The sequence below is a fragment of the Morus notabilis genome, unplaced genomic scaffold (assembly GCF_000414095.1).
Source record: "Morus notabilis unplaced genomic scaffold, ASM41409v2 Scaffold63, whole genome shotgun sequence".
NCBI classification, from domain to species: Eukaryota; Viridiplantae; Streptophyta; class Magnoliopsida; order Rosales; family Moraceae; genus Morus; species Morus notabilis.
In genome coordinates this window covers 121,722-145,458 of record NW_010365950.1, presented here as the reverse complement: position 1 = coordinate 145,458, position 23,737 = coordinate 121,722, and the positions used below count along the sequence as shown (strand labels likewise).

Genomic DNA, 23,737 nt, shown 5'->3' with positions numbered 1-23,737 from the left:
TTAATGGCGAAACAAAGATGATCAAGATGGAAAAAAATAGAGAATATTATTGGGTTGAAACGGCAACTCGTACACATTTATTTATTCATTTATTTTCGACGACAATATATAATACTAGCAAATGAAGTAGAACTAGTTTCAGCAGAAAAAAATAAAAAACAAACAAAAAGATAAAGGCCCTATTTGTTTCTATTTTCGTTTTCATTTTTTACGTTTTTCGAGGCTAAAAATTGAAAACACGGGTGAAAAACGCATTTGGTGCAAAATGTTTGAAAAAACAAAAATAAAAACGTTTTTGTCGTTTTCTGAAGAATCTGAAAACGCAAAAAAGTCATTTTCATTTTCTCCTCCGTTTTCGTTTTCCTTCCCATTTTCTACCGTGTCCTCTTCCTCTTCCCATTCTTCTAAAAGTTCTCAGAACCTTCCCCAATCTCTCATCGCCTCTCACTCCGCCTCTTTTGCCGGCCTCTGCCTCTTTCCCCGTCGTTTCCCATTTTCTGCCGTGTCCTTCATTTTCCTCTTCCCATTCTTCTTATGTTTCCTCGACCCTCTCTCTTCTCTGAAGTCTCCGATCTCCCTCGACCCCGCTCTTCTCCGATCTGAGACGACCCCCATCTTCTCCGTTCCAAGGTTGTCGCATTTTTACAAAGACATCTCTAATCAGTCCATAAACACATAACCCATAAAAAATTCATCAAAAGCATGAAAAAACCCTTCTAATACAAGAAGAACACCTTACCTTGATTGCTGTACAAGTTGGCCTCTTAAATTTGGGTTTAAACTTAGAATTTGTCAAGAAAAATCATGGTTTTCTAGGAGGTTTCTCTTAGGTCCGAATTTTCTAGCTCAAACCCTTACTCTTATGTTTTCTACTTTGGAGAGAGGAGAAGAAGTTTGAGTAGAGATTTTTTTTTTCTGGTCATAAGCTGCTGAGGAGTAAAAAAATTGGTGGTGTTAAACGGTGGTTGGTGGCTGAGTCATTAGTTAATATGTAGTGGTTTGGCATTTTTCTAGCTTGATGACAAGTGTTGCAACTAAATTTTACTTTGACAATTTAAAAAAAACTGAAATAAAAAATTAAACTACCAAACGTAGTTTCAGTTTTTCTTAAAATTGAAATCAATCTCTAAATAAAACTACCAAACGCATTTTCAAAAATAATTTCAAAATGAAAATGAAAACGTTTTCATTTCCATTTTTATACAAAAAAATATACAAAAAAATAAAATCATTTTGAAATCAATTCCAAATGCAAATAAAATATTGACCGGATCATAAAGGACATTGCCTTTTTATTCTCTTCCACAGTGAAAAGAAGTCATGACTAAAGTTTTATGTGTGTTTATGTGTGTTTTTTAAGAGAGAAAATACTGTAATAAATCACAAATTATAATTTAAATTATGACACGAATCTTCACATTAAATACCCTTTTACTTTTTGTTATTCTAAAAATACGTTAAGAACAAAAAAAAAAAAAAAAACTTTGTTGTTAAGTCTCCGCTGCAAACAATAATGTGATCTGCAGCTTAAAAATAGCTAAATCCCCCGCCATATGAGAAATAGATCCTACCTTGTATTTATTTTTTTTTTTTTTCGAGACTCACAAAAATATTATTGTGAAACGATCTAATTTTTCAATATATTTAAGGCTCATGGTTCTTTTTTTTAATATATTATATTGAAAAGTCTCCATCGATAGATAATATATCTCCTACAACACTAATTGGCTAATAAGTACCTGTCTTTACTTAGTTGTTTATAAATATGCATTGTGGCATAGCATTTCAATGCACACAACTATATATATTTTAGTATATCTGTCACACTTAATAAATTAAATTTCTTAAGAAATCATGGTATTCTTTTAGTTGTTGAGTCTCCTTCTTTTCTTCATTCCTTCTCCATCAACCACTTTACCCCATTTTGAAACGATGGTGTTAAATTAGTGTTAAAAAAACACATTCAATCAAAAATTTCAACATTTTAATTTAAATGTAACATAAATTTTTTAATATCTCAACTTTTAATTCCTTAAATTTAATAAAGAATTTGAGCAAATTTAGTTAAATCAGGCATATTGCAATAAATTTATAAATTCAAAGAGCAACTTGCCAAAATTAAAAGTTTAGGGGGAATTTGCTAAATCTCAACAAGTTCATAAGACAATTGTGTCAAAAACCCTTTTAAGATTTTCAGTTTAAGCATTGTTCATTTCACAACTCAAGTCACAATTTAAGTTTTATTACTATAGTGTTTTTTCTTATAAAAATTTAAACTCAACTCTTTTGTTACAATATTTTTCTCTCACGTACATAATTTTAAGTTATAATTTGAGTTGTAAAATGAACATATCCTCAAACAAGTGATAAAAGTTCGGGGGTATGTTTAAAATTTATTTTTACTTTTAGGGCTCGTTTAGTTCGCTGATTCGAGTTGAGATGTGACTTTATATGAGAGCTTTTTACTGTAGTAAAAAGTAAATGTGACTGTTTTTAAGAGTTTTTTACTGTAGTAAAACTCGAATTGGTGAAATGAACGGGCCTTATTTACGCATAAACCCCCTCTATTTTATTAATTTTTTTGGGTCCAACATCCACGTGGCGAACAGTTCACCAATTTTTGACAGCCGGTACTGGTATCCGGGTTTTCATATTTTCTTTCCCTTTCTCTCTCCACCGGGATAGGAAAAGAAAAGAAAAGAAAAGAAGAGAAGAGAAAATTGGATCGTGTGCATATAAAGGAGAACGGATTTTCTGGCGCGAGGAGAAGTTGAGTTAGCGCGCAACAATGGCGGTCCATTCTCAGAGTTTCCTCCGCTTCATCCTTTTCTTCTCCCTCTTCTCTCTCTCCTTCGCCGGCGGAAGCGATGTCACCCTCGACGACGATTCCTCTCCCAAATCTCCCTCCTGCGACAATCCTTTTAATCTGGTGAGAGAAACCCACCCCATTTCTCGATCTGATTTGGTTCGTATTTCGTACTTGTTCATGGAATTATGTCAATGTCGAGAGATTAATTTGGGAATTTTGAGGGATTTGTATGCTTCGGATCCAATTTTAGAGAAATTAGAGGTCCTAATGGGTTTTCGTTCTCGTTTGATTTTTCCGTTTTTGGGAATTTGTAAGGCAATCTAATTTCGGTTGAAGAGTTTTGGTGCTAAATTGACGATAGGAACTCTGGTTTACCCGTGTTTCTGTTATGAACAGAATCCCTATGATTTTGTTTTTTATATTTCATTTAGACAGAAACCTTACATCTATATATAGAGGATTTGGTGTCTTGAACGATACAACATTAAGCCAGAAAAACTATTATTCAACATATAGACACCATAATTCAGAACAATGGTTCCAGAAGAATAATATTACTCGCTATACAAGGCTTAATCGCTCAGCGTTGAGAAATTCGTGCTTTGATAAGTTGTTGAAAAAAAGAGTTTGATTCTGACTCTGAAAATAAGTTGTTGAAAATAAGAGTGTGATTCTGAATCTGAAAATAAGAATAATAATCTGAGTCCAGTTTTTCAAATATGATTTTCTAGTTGATTTCCACTCTAGCACACATGACTCGCCTAGAGAGCTCTGGAATATTTTTGGTGTTTCTGCACCGCCGATTCTTGGACTTGGAAGGAGAGAAGGTGGGCAGAAAGATTCAGGGCATAGATGTGTGGTTTGTGCTTTAATTATCGAACATAATCTGAGAGACTAACTACGGATGAGCTGGGTGAGGAAAAAGATGTGGGAATATGGTCATGTAAATTATGGTAGTTTGCGTAAGAAGAAATGTTGATATTATTTGTAAAATTATGTCCATATGATCTCAGCTTAAAAGTGAAAATTGCAAATCAATTGATGCAGAGTATTTGCTGCCTTGAGTATTTTAGGTCAAGGTTACACAGTGGGTTGATGGTCCTGAAGGAGAAAGTTTGGTTGGGGTCAATGCAAGATTTGGGGCTTTATTGCCTTCGCATGCTAATAAAGATCTCAGATTGCCAGCTGTTTTCTCAAATCCTCTGAATGGCTGTTCCAGCTCTTCGTCTAAGGTTTTTCCTTATTTCACGTCCCGCTTTCATTTGACGTGTTCATGAACTTTAGTTCTCAAGTGACAATTTCAAGACTCTTTAATGTAACTGTTAATGCTTATTTTTAATATGTATCGGAATGGAATATTCTTGTTAATCACAGATGCAAAGTATTGCCTTCTCAAATTCCCACTGTTTTGGGAGTTGTTGAAACTTGAAATAATCAGTTATAGCTTCAAGAATAATCTATAGACAATTAAATTTTGATGAAAATCATCTGATGAATGTTGTACTACTTGTCTAAACCGTTTGGAGAACTTGTTCCTTTTACCTTGCAGTTATCTGGTCATATTGCCTTGTCTATACGTGGTGATTGTGATTTTACGAAGAAAGCAGAAGTTGCACAGGCCGGAGGAGCGGTAGCATTATTGGTGATAAATGACAAAGAAGGTTCGATTCTATAATGAATTCTCTCTCTCTCTCTCTCTCTCTCTCTCTTTCACGCAGATGTTACATGCAATTCCTAAATGTGCTTATGAAAGCTCCTGTTTTGTTAGAAGACATCATATGAGTTTAACATGTAATATGTAAAATCTACATGACAATAGAACCTTGGTGCACATAGCAATAGCTGCAGCTTAGCTGATCAAAGACTAAAATTAGGCAAGATAGTGGGTTAAGGGATTATGTTGTCTTATGATGGATTAAGTTGGCTGGTACTACCAAACACCTGGATACTGGATGTGTGTGTGTATATATATGTAATATATATTTATATATATCTATATATATGAATTGTATTTGTATCAAATTGTAAATAGCGCCAGGGGCCTTAAGTTTAAATGCATTATTGGCAGATAATTGTTCACAAAAAAGCAAAAAAGTAGAAAGAATGAGACTAGGAAAATTAAAATGCAATTGACTCTAAAGTTCTTAGCTTTTCTCTTTTTCTTTTTTCTTTTTTAAACTTTGTTCTTACATTTTTTCATGTACTGTTTCAGATCTTTATAAAATGATTTGTTCCGAGAATGAGACTGCTTTAAATATTTCAATTCCTGTCGTGATGATTCCAAAGTCGGGAGGAGAAGCTCTTAACAAATCTATTGCAAGTGGAAAGAAAGGTTAGCTGCAAAATTTTTTAGAGTTCTTCCAAAATCCATGTCCCCTAGAATGTTTTTTGCAGTGATATCGTGAACTAGATTGGATGGCATGCAATCAACATAGAAGTAGAACTTATAGGACCAAGATTATACTGATTGCTCAAGTCTATTGTTTGTCATGAAGTGCTTCGTAGTCTGAAATGATGTGGTTGTAGGCTGTTTTTCTTTTTCAGCTCTTTTATTTAAGATGGTTTCAAATTAATTTTTCATGGAGAAAGGAAGAAAAGACTAGTATATGTCAAAATGTGCGGAGATATGGTGATAAGTTCTTATGTCCAAAAAAGAATTAGATTCTGCTTAGCATCAGGGAAACTAAGGCTCCGGAAGGTCTATGTTTTTTATTGATTTTCTTTTCAAGGTTACAAATGCCAGTTGCCTCAATTATCTGATGTTTGTCCTTTTATATTCTTGGCAAACGATATGCATAAATATGTGGCTCATTGATGTGTAGTTTGCACGTTTTCTTATTTTGCTTTATGTTTGCTTCAACTTTAGTTAGATCTATTTATTAGCTGATGTTAGTTCCCCCAATTATTATGTTTATTTTAATCCAATGGTGTATGAATGATTTTGAAATTCACAATGCAGTTGAACTTCTATTATATTCTCCAAAACGTCCAATTGTGGACTTCTCAGTGGTATTTTTATGGATGATGGCTGTCGGAACACTTGCATGTGCTTCACTTTGGTCTGAATTCACTGCTCCTGAACGCACGGATGAGCGCTATAACGAGCTATCTCCTAAGGTTTAGTGTTTAAATGTCGAGAGTTTTGCATACTTTTTTAGAATATTTGGTTTCTTATCAAGATATTTTGGATTCATAAGCTTCAAAGCTCAGATTTGGAAGCCATATGTTTCTGTATACAAGCTTCTAGAACTTAAGTCAATACATTCATTCCTCTATTATTTATTACTGACAATGCTAACTGAATACATATTTACATGCAATAAATGCTTGGCTGGATTCATGCTAATTTTATAAGCTTCTAAATATATTCAAAAGCATATCTCTGAAGTTTGCAATAATGTTCATTCAAATAAGAAGATGTTCATATTAGTATGTTTGCAGCTGAGTACGTGCATATTAGGCACATCAATGTGCATCGTTCCTACTTTGGCCAATCAGTTGTTGTATGGTACGCTATGATTGAATCCTCTCTCCTTTCACTGTCTAGGAATCTGGAGCAGCAAAAGATGATTCTGAAAAGGAAATTCTTGATATAAGTGCAAAGGGCGCTGTAATTTTTGTAATAGTGGCTTCCACCTTTTTGGTGCTGCTATACTTTTTTATGTCATCTTGGTTCATCTGGGTGCTGATTGTACTTTTCTGCATTGGTGGTATTGAGGTAAACTTTTTATTCTTATTCTATTTAATATCTTGCTGAAATTTACAATTGACAATATTTGTGAAGAAAGAATTAATTGAGCAACCGTTATATGAAGACTTAGAGAATTGGGAGTAAAAGGGTCATAGAGTGTAGAGTAAGTCTTGTTTCATGTTTTGGCTAAGGCTTAGCGGAGGATCCCTCCATATCCTTTCCTTCAATATTAATAAAGATCGGTTCGTTTCTTTTTTTTTTTTTTTAAAAGTAAGTCTTGTTTCATGCATGCGGTTGGTTGACAGGGAGACAGTTTCTGACTGAACTTAGAAACTTTCACTAAGCATTCAGTTTTATTGAATTTTGTTATTAAGGTATTGTTTCTAGATCTCCTTTGATTACTAGAATTATGCCGACGAAATGAATTACTGTATGGACAACTTTCATTTTGTTTTCTTGGGGGAAATACCTGAAGGTTAAGCCACTAGTATGGAAATTGAAAATTAACCTTGCCCTCAAATGAAAATCATGTCAAGTACTAGGTCATGTCTATGCAAAATCCATAAGAGCGAGATTTAGAAAGTTAAGGTTTTTCATAATTTATATTAAACATATGACTGTTTATGTCACTGCCTTTAACATCTTAAGAGTAGTTTATGTCATAATTTCTTTTAAACATATGATTGTTTATGTCATAATTTCTCTTAAATATATGATTGTTTATGTCATAATTTCTTTTAAATATGTGATTGTTTATGTCACTGCCTTTAACATCTTAAGAGTAATTCTAACCATTCAAATTTGTTTACTTTTGTGTCCTGCTCATTGATGTCATTTTGATTTACAGGGAATGCATAATTGTATTGTGAGTTTGATTTCAAGGTAAATGTATTTGCACTTTTTGGCACACCATTTTGACTATTCAATGTGTAATATATTTACGTTGTTGTTGTTTTTTTTCTCTATTTCTGGAGCAGTAAATACAGAAATTGTGGGAAGAAATCAGTAGACTTGCCTCTATTTGGAGAAGTTTCTGTCCTATCGCTTCTTGTATTATTTTTCTGTGCAGCGTTTGCAATTTTCTGGGCTGCAAATAGGCGGGCTTCTTATTCATGGATTGGCCAAGATGTTCTTGTAAGTCTCGTATATCGAGCCTGTTCTTACTATGCATTGTTTTAAATAATTGGCTTGACTGTCGTGTGGTTGATTGTGGTTGCTAAATTTGAGCTTCTGGATTGCTTATCGAAATTCATTTGCCCAATTCTTATTCTATTTTTTCTTTCATGGATACGTTGCAATTTGCCGTTTACTAGTCATCTATGGTGTGGCTGTGCAGCTGCAGTTCTACCTATTTCGAACCCTTAATTTTGTTGGCTTTCTCTTTGGCAGGGTATCTGCTTGATGATAACAGTCTTACAAATTGCTCGCTTACCTAATATCAAGGTGCTAGTTTATTTCAGTGTACAACTCTTAATTCGTGTGTATCATGGCTATTCTTTTATTTATTTTTTATTTATTTTATTTTTAATTCTTATCTCATCTCAGGTTGCTACCGTACTACTTTGCTGTGCATTTGTCTACGACATCTTTTGGGTATTCATATCACCAATAATATTCCACGAGAGTGTTATGATTGCGGTATGTTTTAAGATTAATCCTTTTATTTTCTTGAGTTTTTAGAGGGAACGTTTGTGCTAAGTTGTGAAACTGTGCCACAATTTCTAACTTGTTGCAACACTGGAAAGCAAAGACAGTATCTTATGAAAATGGAAAGGGGGATGGGAGTGGGGGTGAATTGGAGAGAGTTTATTTTATTATCTTCTAGTGGATTTTTGTTCTGATGAGATCCGGTGCATTAGTGCTGGTACAATCTCATCCATCTTCCAGTGGCATTTTGTTGGCCTGAAGTAAAAGGACAATTTTTCTTACCGTCGTATTTTCTAGTATAACGCTCAAAAAGTTCAGACTCCCATGTCTCCGAGGAATGTGGCAAGCTTGACTTCCTCAAGATTTGGGTTTCTGTTCTGATAGATATCTTTACTTAATAAAATGAGCTGTGTAGCGAAAATTTTGTGCATGAAGAAGTGAAATAGCAATATTCATGCGGTTGAACAAATGGTATTATTTATTGACACCATGCAACTGCAGAAATATGGGATCGGTGAGTAAGGAGAATTGTTTGTCTTGGCAACATGTGGTTTTTCTTTGTTATAAATATTTGCATGAATGTGAGCGTATAGGTAGCTGTAACTTTCTTGTATGATTTAGGTATATGAGATGGACTTACAAATTATATTATTTCTCTATTTTATATTCAATATGCATCAGCTGTTCCTAGTATTTGTTGTCACTATAATAGGTGGGCCATACAAAAAAAATCACCAATAGTCTTCCTTGACAGTGGCTCAAGTACAGCCTTTGTCTAAAACAGGCCTAAAGAGCTCTTATTTAGCTTGTTCATGGCTGTGTAATGTAGTGAGCATTTGGGTAATTGATGCTACCGAGTTCTGTTCTTTAGGTAAATACATAGCTTTGAATTTCCACCATCAGGCCTAAGCGACGGTGGGTTGGGGGGGTGTGGGGGGTAAATTTTATGGGGGGTTGCATCATTAGCTATTTGTTGGGGCATTTGGTTAGAAAGAAACAGCAGAGTTTTTTAGGATCGCGAAGTAGATTCTTCTGCCTTATGGGATAAAATTAAGTATTGGGTCTCCCTGTGGGTATATAGGGTTAAAGAGTTTGGTCAGCCGATATTCTCAGATTTTGTTAGGGATTGGGCTCCGATTTTATAGTTTTTAGCGTTTGTGTCCCTTCACCTATTTGATTTTTGTAATTTTGGGGGTTCCTTTTCCCTTTCTGGTTTAATAAAGTTCTCGTTTCTTTTCAAATATATATAAATATATAGCTTTGAGTTTATGCTATTACAACTTGGCTTCTGAGGCTTCTGAGGAGAATCAGTCTGCGTACAGATTTTCTGGAACATATTTGTTTTTCCACATTCATTATTGGGCTTGCAGTTAATTCCATGTTGTGGATGGCTCCAATGTACGAATTAGGGGTGAAAATTGGGATGGGGGTAGTTTGATGGATACATGAATCGTGTCCACATCGGTACAGCTTTCTCAGATTTTTGCATGGGTGTCTTTTTTTTTTTTTCTTTCAACGTGTCAAAAGGTAAAAACGTTACTGTTTGATAGTTCCTAATATGGGTGTTGTTTCATTGCTCATAGGTTGCGCGAGGTGATAATAGTGGTGAAGCCATTCCCATGCTTTTGAGAATCCCCCGTGTATTTGATCCCTGGGGAGGTTATGATATGATTGGCTTTGGGGACATTCTCTTTCCCGGCTTGCTTGTGTCATTTGCTTTTCGGTACTGATCATCCCTATTTTGTTATACTTCGGTAGTAAGCATGATATAATTTTTTTGTTTTTTTGTTAGGCAGATAAGACAGTAATTACTATGTTAATCCTTTAATCTTTTATTAAAATAAGTACAAAACTGAGCTACAATGATCTCCTCAAAGGGAGTAAAGTCCACACCAAAAAGCAGGGACATTTTCACTATTTATTAGACATTTTTTTTGGGGGGGGATCTTATGTGTGTTTGTTTCTGAGATTTTCGATTGGTTTTTTTTTTTTGAAGTTTCCATTTTTTCTTGTCTCAGATATGACAAAGCCAATAAGAAAGGTCTAACAAGCGGGTATTTTCTTTGGTTAGTGATTGGCTATGGATTTGGTGAGTGCCTCTGGAATATTTCTCTCTTAATTTGTTTTCCCTACTTTTTGTTTTGTTTTGTTTTGTTTTTTTGTTTTTTTGTTTTTTTTTTTTTTGAGTAGAGAGAAAGTATCAAAAAGATACAATCCATGGTGGAAAGAAATTGAACCCAAATAATGTCTTTTCCTATCCAAAGAGCAAGAATAAATCACGCGATTTCACAACACAATTTATTTAACTGCCTAGAAGAAGAAAAGACATAAGATGATCAGATCACAGGTTGTTGAGGACATCATTTCAGACCTGCAAATTTTAAAATATAAGTATAGAAGAAAAAATATTATTGAATAGAAAAGAAAACAAGAAGAATGAACATATTTTTTTTTTCTTTCTTTTGAGATGAATGAAAGTATCTTCCATAAAATGCAGATACAATCTATGGTGGGAAAATATCCATCCACAAAACCTGGGAAGAAGAGTAAAAGTCAGTAAGACTAAAGATAACTTGAAACTTTCAAATAAAATTGATCAAGATGAAACTTATCCAATAAGATGATCGACGTAGCCGTGTATCACAAAACCTGGGAAGAAGAAGTAATAGTTAGTAATTAGCAATAAAAAAGTAATAGTTAGTAAGACTAAAGATAACTTGAAACTTTCAAGTGAAATTGATCAAGTTAAACTTATCTTGTAATTTTTGCAATAATCCTGACACTTGAAATTAGTCTGCACTTGTTGTCTGCCTAAGTTGAAAACTTATAAAAAGGTGGAAAGAGGTAAAAGAGGTTAATGAACCTTTCTTACCTCGTAATACTCTACTCAATCTCATCATCCTTACATATACTATTTGTGAAGTCTTTTTACAAGCTCTGCCATTACAAATACTAAATAACTTTTTAATCTTTCATACTTTTGAACTTATATAAATCATTGTTGAACCTCTCATACGTGAGATTTAAAATAAGTTGCTAATGATACTCTAATAATGAAAGACTAATAATAATATACTTTTGAAACTCTTATAAAGAGGTTTGTATGATATATAACTTTTGAAACTCTGTAGGATTTAAGAGAATGAATTGCTCTCTAATTTTCTATTACTTTAGAATGGAAGAAATACAAAGAATATATACAGAGGAACTTTCCTTAAGTAAAGATCCTAGACTAGAGTAAACAAGGAAAGAATCTTCACTAAACTAGGAAATAGTAACAAGAAATCTGGTAATATATTATCGGATTCTTCTCCTAAAATTATTCCAAAAATAAACAATACCCAAGATTTCTAACTAATTGAATGCCAGAATTCAACACTCCCCCACAAGCTGGAGCTTGTGACTCAGTTCTTCAAAATTTGTTCTTGGTAGAGCTTCAGTAAGTATGTCTGCCACTTGAGATTGTGTAGGGGTGTAAATTAGCTGCACAACAGAATTCTCAATCTTCTCTGAGATGAAATGTCGGTCAATCTTAATGTGCTTTGTCTTGTCATGATGTACAAGATTCTTAGCAATCCTTATAGCTGCTTGATTGTCACAGAATAACTTGATAGGTTTCTCAATTGTTACTCCCAACTCACTTTGTAATCTATGTATCCACATTCCTTCACAAATTCCTAGAGCCAATGCTCTAAACTCAGCTTCTCCACTACTTCTTGAGACTATAGGTTGTTTCTTGCTTCTCCAGGTCACGAGATTTCCCCAAACATAGGAACAGTAACCAATTGTTGATCTTCTATCAGAAGACTTGAACATCTCTATTCTCAGTTTTCTTGTATAATAAACCTTTTCCTAGAGTCGTCTTGAGATACCTTAAAATTCTATACACAGCTTCCATGCGTTCTTCTGTGGGGTTATGCATGAACTGACTTACCACACTAACTGGAAACCAATGTCAGGTCTTGTGTGTGAGAGGTAGATGAGTCGCCCTACGAGTCTGGTATCTCGCCTTATCGACTGGTGCATTATCTTTTACTGTCCCTATCTTCTTAGTTGAGTCCATTGGTGTATCTCCAGGTTTACAACCAAGCATACCTGTCTCTTTTAGTAAATCCAGGACATACTTGTGTTGAGAAACAAATACCCCTTTCTTGGATCGAGCGACTTCCAGTCTAAGAAAATATATGAGGTTACCAAGGTCTTTAATTTCAAATTCCTTGGCTAGAAACACCTTTAATCTTAATAGTTCCTCCTCATAATGTCATCAACGTAGACAGTCAATACTGCTATTTTCTTCCCTCGAGAAAACTTCACGAACAGTGTGTGATCTGCTTGGCATTAGGTGTATCCATATCTAATCACTGACTTTGCAAACCTGTCAAACCATGCACGAGGAGATTGCTTGAGTCCATATAGAGATTTCTTGAGTTTGCATACCTTGTTGTTATTGAAGGTAGTTTCCACTCCTGGAGGTATTTCCATATGCACTTCTTCTTCTAGATCACCATTCAAGAATGCATTCTTAACATCTAGTTGATGCATAAGCCAATCTTGATTTGCTGCAAAAGAAAGGAGGACTCTGATAGTATTTAGCTTTGCCACTGGAGCAAATGTCTCCTGATAGTCTATTCCATAAGACTGAGTAAACCCTTTTGCAACCAGCCGAGCCTTTAGTCTCTCAATGCTTCCATCAGTCTTATGTTTGATGGTGAATATCCACTTACAGCCAACCGGTTTCTTCTCGTGGGGAAGATCTGTTATCACCCAAGTGCCATTCTTCTCCAATGCTCTAATTTCTTCACTAATTGCCTTTTTCCATTCTGGGTTCTTGAGAGCCTTCAGAATAGAATTGGGAATCTGCACACTATCAAGAGTAGACACAAAGGCCTGATAGGATGGTGTCAATCCTTCATATGAGACAAATTGGCAAATAGGATGATTTGTACAAGTTCTAACACCATTTCTCAGAGCAATTGGAATATTTAGATCATCCATAATCGGTGTTGAAGTCTCAAGATCAAGGCTTTCCTTACCCGAGTGAATTTGAGTAGACATTGGATCTGGATCAGCTTCTTGGTCAAGTATGAGAGGTGTTGTGTGCTCTGTCTCCTTTCCAGATTTCTTCCTCCTAGAGTAAACAATTAGCTCCTTATTGGCACTTTGTTGAGGACGATCTCGGACAAGAGAGGGGGATGGACTTGTAGTAGGACTTGCAGGAAGGTGACTATCAGATTGTGTAGAAATAGGAAGACTTTCGGTAGGAAGACTCTCGGGTAGTGGAGATGGATTTGAAATAGGCGATGAATTAGGCGGAGATAATGAAGTATGCCCGGACTGTATGTCAAGATCCCAAAGCTGATATTCCCTCATGGTCTCCCCCTGAATTGCAAGTTTGGGAAAGAAGGATTGGCATTCAAAAAATGTCACATCCATTGAGTTGTAGATTCTTTTTGTTATGGGAGAGTAACACCTATAACCCTTTTGGTGTGAGGAGTACCCAAGAAAGATACTTGTGATGGATTTTGGGTCTAACTTGCCACGATGTTGAGAGTGTATGTGGACAAAGGCATAACACCCAAATACTTTAGGATCTAAAGAGAAGATGAATTTGGTGTGTGGGAAGTTTTGGAGAATAATTTGACATGGAGTTTGGAACTTGAGAACTCTGGAGGGCATCCGATTGATGAAGTATGTGGCTGTGAGTATTGCTTCTCCCCAGAAATGTCTTGGAACATGTGTGGAGAACATGAGAGACCGAGCTACCTCTAATAAGTGCCTATTTTTCCTCTCTGCAACCCCATTTTGTTGGGGAGTGTCAACACAAGAGCTTAAATGGACAATTCCTTGACTCATGAGATAGGTATCTAGGATAGATTTGAAGTATTCTTTGGCATTGCCAGTTTTTAGGACTTGGATCTTGGTTTGGACAATTCCTTGACTCATGAGATAGGTATCTAGGATAGATTTGAAGTATTCTTTGGCATTGCCAGTTTTTAGGACTTGGATCTTGGTTTGTAATTGTGTCTGAATCATGGAGTTGAAATTTTGGACAATTTGTCCAACTTCAGATTTCTCTTTCATGAGGAACACCCATGTCAATCTAGTATGATCATCAACAAAGGATACAAACCATTGCGTTCCCGTTATATTTTTTACTCTTGAGGGACCCCATACATCACTGTGTATCAAAGTAAAGGGATGGGATGGTTTATATGAGGAACTGGGATAACTATTACGAGTGTGTTTGGAAAGCTCGCAAACTTCACAATTAAAGAACTTTGCATTTTTATTGATAAATAATGATGGAAATAGTTTTTGAAGGTACATGAAATTAGGATGACAAGACGATAGTGCCATAACATAACTTCACTATCTTTATTGACACAAGTATTTACACATGACTAACTTTTAAACGACACACAACTCGTATTCTGAATTTGCCTTCTTGAAGGATTTTCTGCTTTGAGGAGATAGAGTCCAAAACACATCTCAGCATTGCCAATCGTCTTCCCCAAATCCAATTCCGGAAGTTTGGAAAGAATTTAGTTACACAATTAAGATCACGAGTTAATTTATTGATGGAGAGTAAATTGCAGTTCAAATTAGGAACATAAAGAACCGAATGTAGGGTTACATCCTTTGTGATTCTTATTAAGCTTGTTCCCTTAACCCTGGATGAAGAACCATATGCTATTCGAATTGTGTTATTCCCAAAACATGGGCTGTACTCGTGAAATATGGTAGCATCTCCCGTCATATGATTCGAAGCCCCTGAGTCAATAATCTAAGGACTTGTGTAACCTTTATTAACAAAGGCCTTTGAAAGATTACCTTTATGTGCTAGCCTTTGAAAATTTTCCCCTATGTCATTATTCATTCAGTTGATCAGCCAAGACATGATCATGTGATTTTCAGTCTTCCATGTCCTGAATTTGGGATCCTTATTATCTGGAATTATGACTTCACTGGTGAGATATTCATCCTTGCCCTTCCCGCAGATGAACATCATCATAGATTGAGACCACTGAAGATAATTGTGGCCATTGAGTTTGTGACTGGTGATGAGGATAGAGGTGCCTTACGCTCCCCCATGATGATTGATGGCAGATGCCACTTCAGGACTGGAGTTCACTTCCGATATTGAGCTTGATCTCTCAATAGTCATGCCGTTCTTGGTCATGAGGGAGAATTAGGTTTCAGAGACTGAAGGTGGCTATGACTCTTGCACTTCAAACGACGCTGAACAAGTGTTTCCGTGAGAGCTGAGATGAGACGGCCGATACGATTCCTAATGGCTCTGATACCATGTAGGATTTGAGAGAATGAATTGCTCTCTAATTTTCTATTACTTTAGAATGGAAGAAATACAGAGAATATATGCAGAGGAACTTTCCTCAAGTAAAGATCCTAGACTAGAGTAAACAAGGAAACAATCTTCACTAAACTAGGAAATAGTAACAAGAAATCTGGTAATATATTACCGGATTCTTCTCCTAAAATTATTCAAAAAATAAACAATCCCCAAGATTTCTAACTAATTAAGTGCCGGAATTCAACAAACATATAAAGAGAGACTCCCAAATTATTGAAAACTATAAAATGATTAGAAATATTTACAAGGGGGAAAATTAAGCAGTTCTTAATCTACATACAACATAGAAAGAAACTTCTCCTCAAAATATTAAATATACTTATACAGCAAAAAAAACTATAAGTATCAATAAATACATGTTTTAAGTTATCTAAGTTGGCAGCATTGAGATGTGATTACAGATGAGGAAATAACGTGCATTTGAAATGAATAACTGCCACGTCAGTTGCAATAGTAATAACTTCCATAGTGAAATTCAAAATTTTTGAAATCCCAATTTATTTCTACTGATTATTGGAATTGCTTGGTAACCTCCTAATGCGAGGTTGCAACCATCTTCTCTGTCGTAAGTGGTTGAGCCGACGAGCCCGAAAAATCAACATTCTGGAATTTAGATCTTAACAGAAGAAAACAATAACTAAATAATAAAAGAATGACCATATCATTCCTTTGTCTGGGTTTTCTACCAAGATTCAAATCCATTAATTCTAATTGGGAAATATTAATGGAAATAGAGAGAACACCTAAATTGCTTACCTAAAATCCCTGAATCAAGAACTTGAAAACACATGGTTGAAACAAGAAAACACATCATGCAGAGAAAACTCAAAGAAAACAACCCATTTAACAGACAATGGAAAAAGAAAGCATTCAATATGATCCCAACTAACAACAACAACAACAAGCTTTAATCCTAACTTAATTGGGGTCGGCTATATGGATTTCACTTTTCTACGCAGCTCTGTTCGAAATTAGACTTTTCTGATGGCCTAGATCTAGAATGTCTTTCCTAACTATTTCGGTCCATATAATTCTTGGTTTACCCCTTCCTCTCCTACTATTAGGTATAAGAATGTCCTCCCAAGCACGAACTGGTGCTTCTAGCGGTCTACGTTGGATATGTCCGTACCACCTTAAGCGGCCTTCGCGCACCTTTTCTTCTATTGGTGCTACACCTACTTTACTACAAATAACTTCATTCCTTATGCGATCCATTCTCATATGGCCACTCATCCATCTTAACATACGTATTTCTACCACACTCATCTTACATATATATTGTCTGTTAATGGCCCAACATTCACTATCATATAATATAGCTGGGCGGATTGCAGTCTTATAGAACTTTCCTTTCAACTTAATAGGCATATTGCCATTGCAAAAAACTCTCGTAGCATTCTTCCACTTAACCCACCCTGCCTTAATCCTATGTTGATTATCCTCTTTTATATCTTCTTCGTACTGCACTATAGACCCAAGGTACCTAAACTTCCTACAAGGCTCAATCTCCACACCATTTAAAGAAATTCCATCACTCTGATTACTTGAGTTACTAAACCTACAATGCATGTATTCAGTTTTCGTCATACTTAACTTAAATCCCTTCGTCTCGAAAGTCTCTCTCCACTGTTCTAACTTACGGTTAACTCCTTCCATATGTTTATCAACTAAAACTATATCGTCCGCAAAAAGCATACACCAAGGAACTTTATCTTGGATTTCTCTTGTCAGCACATCCATCACAATGGTGAAAAGATAAGGACTAAGATAAGATCCTTGATGAAGGCCGATCTGAATGGAGAACTTTGCCGTGTAGCCTCCAGCAGTTCTCACACTCGTGACTACCCCATCGTACATGTCCCTAATTACCTTGACATACTTCACATGCACTCCTCTCTTTTCTAGCACCCACCATAAAACTTATGTACCCTATCATATGCCTTTTCTAAATCTATAAAGACCATATGTAGGTCCGTCTTGGCTTCTCTGGATCTTTCCATCAGCATCTTAAGAAGAAAAATGGCTTCCGTGGTTGATCTGCCTGGCATGAAGCTAAATTGGTTACTTGAGATGGTAGTTGTGGCCTTTACTCTCCTTTCAATAACTCTCTCCTAAAGCTTCATAGTGTGGCTTATTAACTTTATGCTCCTGTAATTGTTACAATTCAACACATCTCCTTTATTCTTGAAGATGAGGACAAGAATACTTTTCCTCCATGCATCAGGTTTATGCTTCTTCTTTAGTACTCATTAAAAAGCTTAGTGAGCCACACAATTCCAACATCTCCTAATGCTATCCAAACCTCTATTGGAATACCATTTGGCCCACATGCCTTCCCCTTTTTCATTTTCCGTAGTGCAGTTTTAACTTTCGAGACTTTGATGTATACAACACATTAGGTTGTCCTTGTGACCTAAGATCGTCAAACTCTATCGCATGGTCATCATTATAAAGCTTCTCAAAGTAACTCCATTCCCTAATGTCTTTATCTTTTGTCAGAACTTGGTCTGTATCATCCATAACATACCTCACTTGATTTAGGTCCCGACACTTCCTTTCTCTTATCTAAGCTAGTTTATATGTATCACTCTCTCCTTCTCTAGTCCCAATATGATCCCAACTAATGGACAACAAAAACAAATCCAAGAAACAAGTCATCAAACCGATTAACCTTAATTAATTGAGTACCGATGGATGAAATTTTGATACTATTCCTCAACAACGAACCTGGAAGTGATGTTTTGCTGAATTTGACGAGACTGGCATACCATCATATGTTGAAAAAATTTGGTCCGAGGTCGATGTCAGAGCAATGAGAATGACGCTTCACTGCCATGGGTCAATAATTAAACGTCATTTAATACTGCAAAAAGCAAGCTGATACTGCTGCCACCGGCGAAGCCAACACCGAGAGCCTCAAGAAATGGGAAGCGTAATTCGTCGATGACAAAACAGAGAGTACCCTTTCTGACTAACTCTCCTGCGAAGCGAATCGCTCTTCTTGAACAACAATCTCTGAAATGCCCGGAGATGAGGCGAATCTGATACGAGAAGTTTGGTGGGAAAAACTTGGACGGTTAATTGGATGCAACTAATTTGAGTCTTGCCACGGAAATCAAATTCTGAAGTGGAGAAAGAGAAAGATACACGAAAACGAACGGATTGTACTGCAATGCCAGTAAACAATGCAAGAGATTGGCGAGAAATCAGACCTGGAAACGGCAGTTACAGAGATCGGCAAGGAACGGAGCGATTGATCAAGAACTGAAGAGGAAGAAAGCTAAGCGGTGGCGAGATGTTCAGAATTTTAGTCCTGGTTCACTATCGGTTTCGTCTCCTGGATGGCTAGATAACTAATGCCTTGCAAGACATCTTCAATATCAATACCTGATCTATACGCCATTGAAGAATTGGATTGCAGAAAGAGACAGGAGCCGAGAGGGAGGGAGGGAGGGAGGGAGGGAGGGAGCAACAGTTTTTATCCCTTAATCTTAACTATACCCTTTCTCTTAATCTGTTTTCATACACACAAGACAGATATAAAAGATAAAACTCTTTCAAGCTTGGTTAAGAAATATGAGTACTTCTCGGTGTACTTGCAAGCTTTCTTAGGATACTTTGTTTTTCTTAGCAGCAGTAGATTTATAAAATTACATATCAATCCACTTAGCGACGTATATCAAATGCTAAGGAAAAGTTGAAAGCAATAATTATGACGGTACTAGCCGTACGCTCCTACATGTCCTTTCTTTGTAACTAATGGAGGATTGTTGCTTTTTCCAGGTCTCTTTCTTACATATCTTGGATTGTATCTAATGGACGGGCATGGTCAACCTGCTCTCCTCTACCTTGTTCCATGTACACTAGGTAATAATTTGGTGAATTGGTCCATATTAGACCTTTGTATTCTAGTTTTGTAAGCACAAGTTTTCTCCTCGTAATTTCCATGCTTCTTTTTTCATTTGGTCAATAGAATTCAGATTTAGTTTTTTTTTTTTTTTTTTTTTTTCAGGTGTTACTGTCGTTTTGGGTCTGATAAGAGGTGAACTGAAACAACTTTGGAACTATGGCACTGAGGCATCCGGCACTGAGGCATCCCCACCTAGCCTTTCCTCTGGTGAGCCATAAAGCATTAGATTAGTCAGATCTCCCAACTGTATATTGATGAAAATGGGCTGATCTTCATTTAACCTTCAATGTAAAAAACTATTTAACACGTTTGAAGAAATCATAGAACATTGCGTGATTTTACCGTTGGAGGCGAATTCAAAATGGGAAATGATTATTATATGATTCATATTCAATGTGCTCGGATCAGTTTCTCCCAGATATTTATTTTTCTTCATTTTCTGTAATGTGTGATTATTTTAGTTTTAATTTTTGTATGTTTTTGTTCTCTTCTTGTTCAAGCAATTCTTTGCTTCATCACACCATAACTTTTGTATGATCAGTGCATGTACATTCCTGGTTGAGATTGTACGCTTGTACTAGACACTAGACAAACAATTCTTGTTAGGATTCAGGAAACTAAGAAGCACAAACTACATCCTCAGTGGACAAGATATGCCAAAACAGAAAATAAAAAAGAAATCTAACCCCCCAAAAAAATAAGAGGATTTTTCTGGTATGAAAAAACAAATACCGAAAAAATATATATATATAGTCAGATGTGATTTTGAACAGTTTTAGTGATCCGAAATTGGCCTTTGGAGGAGACTTCACCGAAGAAAGACTTAAAAAGTAATAATAAGAAAATAAGAGTCAAGCTGGTGGCCATTAGTTCACATATTCTTAGTCTCACCTGCATGCAATGCTTGGACACCTTCAAATTGTGCAGAAACAAACTACTAATTGGTTGCTTGAGACAATAGCACGAGTCAAAAGTGAACCCAAAAAAAAAAAAAAATAGTAACAAATAAAAAAGGAATTTAGAATATATTTCTTAATATAAAAAGTTGTAGTAATCTACAAATAAATATTGGCCAATCATATTAAAGTATGATGGAAATGAGCCAATTTTAACAAAGGGTGTGGATTGTAATAATATAACCACCCATTATCTGAAATAAGTCATGCCCCCACCCAAAAGAAAAGGAAAATGTGGGAAAATGAAGGGAAAGTTAAGTAACTGCATGCACTTATGTATGATTTGAAGAGAAAAAAAGGGATGGACATCTGCTGCCGAGAGAGGGGGAGGAAAGAAAAAAAAAAAGAGAAAAAGTGGGCAAGAGTGCTGTAAGTGAGAGTGAAAAGAAAAGAAAAAAGGTGTGCAGTGTATGTAAAAAAAAAAAAAAAAGTTGTACGTAGAGAAAAGAAAACGAAGAGACGAAAAAAATAGAAATTGTGTATTTGAAGACAAAATTAAGTACCATTTCTTCCTCTTTTTCATTATTATTAGGACAATTTACATTTATTTTTTTGAACTATAAGCGTTTGAACAAAATGCCTTGTAAACTTTAAAAGTAATAAATTGTTCCCTTGAATAATTTGTCGTTAGAACGAGTCCTTCTTTTCTGTCCCCTTAGTTAAATTTTGAACGTTAAGTGCTACGTGGATGGTATGTAACTCTCATTTTAAGGACAAATAAGTAATTTACAGTGTTGAGTTAGAAATATGGCAAAATCCATTCGAATTTCTAGACTTGGTTCTCAGTTTCTGGCGACTTGGTTCTCAGTTTTTGAGCCACAGATCAGAGAAATTGAGTTGGGGCTTTTGTTACTCACTTACTTTTGAGTGTTTTGACACCAACGACATGATTGACTCATCTATGGATTCTGAGTGAAATGATGCGGGCGGTGCACTTCACCACTGCTGGGACTGCAGTTTTCCGAGCAGAGGTGTGGTGGCAATGGAGGGCGGTTGCGGTGAAGCTTTTTTGGTGGGAATTGACGACAAACTTCGGGTGGGTCCTGTTCCTCTCATCGCTCTGAGTTCATAGAGACCGGAATCACTCCGATCGGAGGTCAGACGGAAAAGTTATGGCCATTGGAAGTTTTGAGTTTTTCAGAACTTCAGCCGGAAAGTGTGCCTTCATTCGGCGGAGTTGACAGCCACAAGACACCAATCCAAACTCGGCTCGACGAGAGCTTTTTGATGAGCCGGGAGATGTCAAAAATGGATGCCGGAATACTCGCCAAAGCTTGGTGGTCGTGCACGGTTAAGGGAAAAGAAAGAGAGTGAGGGTTGTGATGCTTCTGATTCGGTGAGATTGTCTAATCTATATGGGCAAAATTGTCATTTTAGAGTAGAATAAAAATTAAATGCCTCAACGACTTATACGTGGCACTTAACGTTCAAAATTTAACCGAGGGGCAGAAGAGAGGGATGTGTGCTAAAAGTGAATTGTTCAGGAGAAAAATTTATTATTTTTAAAATTTAGAGGGCATTTACACTTATAGCTCAGGGAGAATAAATATAATTTGTCCTTATTATTATTACTTCTCACTCTGTTATATGTGCAGAAAATTACTTTTAAATGAAGAACCTATGAAAATTATCTCTACAAAAGAAGGGGTCTTGTAGACACCGAAAGGTGTGGAACTTATTCGCACTCTCTAAGGAGTCTTATAGACACCAAAAGATGTGTGATTTGTGGTTCACTCTCTCTAAGAAGGGGTTCTACAGACACAATCGCTAAGAAATCTTTTAGTTATCATTGAGACTTAGGTTTCTTTTAGAAGCCTATAGAAGTCAAAATGATTATACAAATCAAGGATTTAAAGTCTTATAAACACATTACGTGTGTGAGTTATGACAAAATTTTATCAAAAACAAATAATGGTCGTAAGGAAACAAATGGACGTTTATCTTTGATCTACATATAAATGCATGCTTTCTTATATCGGACGCTGACATGGAAGATGGATAATCTTAGGGCCTATTTAGTTCGCTGATTCGAATTGAGATATAACTTTATATGAAAGCTTTTTATTATAACAAAAAAATTAGATGTGATTATTTATAAGAGTTTTTTATTATAATAAAACTTAAATTTTAAATTTAAATTGGTGAAATAAACGATACATACGTACTGGTATACTAATTCAAAGAAAATTCCATGATCGTAGCGTTGGTTAAGTGCAGGGAGGATATAGCCTGTCATGTACTCATTTTAGGCCGAAATAGGTCTTAATGTAGATTGGGCTTGCAGAACCTAATGGGCCCAATTTTTTTTTTCTAATATATATATATATATTAGAATTAATTAAAAAACTCCCCTAATTTGTTCTCCTTAAATAATAAAATATTAACAAAAAATCTCATCCGTAGTGTTTTTAACGCATTTAATTTGTTATCTTGAGTATTTTGATTGCTTTATAGTTTAAAATTTATATTGATTTTTAAATTAATTTAAATTTAAACTTTTAATTATGATATATCCGTTATTGATTGAATGTAAGTTGAAAATTTTATGAATCTTTTCTTTCGTAGAATAAAAAATTTATTAAGTTTTTTTTGAATATTTAAATTAATTTTAATTCAAATTAAATTCTAAACCATAGAATTATCAAAGTGCTCTTAAAATAGTAAATTAAATGCCAATTTAAGTTAAAAACTTAAAGGAGGAGGCTTTTTTTGTAAACATTTCATTGTCAGGGGAATATATATTATGTTTTAAAAATCAAGAGGTAAACTGTTAAAAGAAATATAATTCAAGGAGAATTTTTGTAATTAATCTTATATATTTATGACCCGTTTAGTTTGCTGATTTGAGTTTTTAATTCGAGTTGAGATGTGACTTTATATGTGAGCTTTTTAGTGTAGTAAAAAATTAGATATGATTATTTTTGAGAGTTTTTTACTCTAAAAAAACTCAAATCGATAAAATAAACGGGACCTAAGATTGAAGAAAAAAAATATGAAGCAACAAAGAAGAGTCCCAAGACGTCAGTAAAGGAAGAAAGCAGGGTATTGAATCCGCGCGTATTTAATCCAAGCCATGTCATGACACAACCTTGAATTAATTTCTTCACTAAACATCGAGTCTAGAACTTGCCCAAAAAAAAAAAAAAAAAAAAATATATATATATATATATATATATATATGTAAGTGGCGAAAAAGGACAAGTCCAGTGATGTTCAGCAGAGCGCAAAAACGTTCAAAAGACTAGTAATTTCCAAAAACGTTCAAAAGACTAGTAATTTCCAAAGGAACCGAAATTTGATCAAACAGACAAGCAGACAAGTAAACAACCAGGCCACCAAGTTATGACTTTGG

General features: G+C 35.4%; 1 protein-coding gene across 1 annotated transcript; it reads left to right on the top strand.

Moving 5' to 3' along the window:
* Positions 1 to 2,670: 2,670 nt before the first annotated feature.
* On the top strand, positions 2,671 to 19,823 carry LOC21404575 (signal peptide peptidase-like 3). Its single transcript, XM_024172758.1, has 14 exons — positions 2,671 to 2,929; positions 3,883 to 4,041; positions 4,359 to 4,470; positions 5,022 to 5,141; positions 5,769 to 5,926; positions 6,357 to 6,527; positions 7,348 to 7,382; positions 7,478 to 7,634; positions 7,890 to 7,943; positions 8,046 to 8,138; positions 9,731 to 9,870; positions 10,166 to 10,236; positions 19,303 to 19,386; positions 19,532 to 19,823. The coding sequence occupies exons 1-14, from the start codon at positions 2,789 to 2,791 to the stop codon at positions 19,645 to 19,647; spliced, it is 1,611 nt and encodes a 536-aa protein (XP_024028526.1). The 5' UTR covers positions 2,671 to 2,788; the 3' UTR covers positions 19,648 to 19,823.
* The last annotated feature ends 3,914 nt before the right edge of the window (positions 19,824 to 23,737 follow it).

What these genes read in the sequence shown, in the direction of transcription:
- LOC21404575 (XM_024172758.1), top strand. Translation starts at nt 2,789, where the DNA reads ATGGCGGTCCATTCTCAGAGTTTCCTCCGCTTCATCCTTTTCTTCTCC. An exon ending in GTTCCAGCTCTTCGTCTAAG is followed by an intron (nt 4,042 to 4,358) that starts GTTTTTCCTTAT and finishes TTTACCTTGCAG; the next exon opens with TTATCTGGTCATATTGCCTT. An exon ending in TCTGCATTGGTGGTATTGAG is followed by an intron (nt 6,528 to 7,347) that starts GTAAACTTTTTA and finishes TTTGATTTACAG; the next exon opens with GGAATGCATAATTGTATTGT.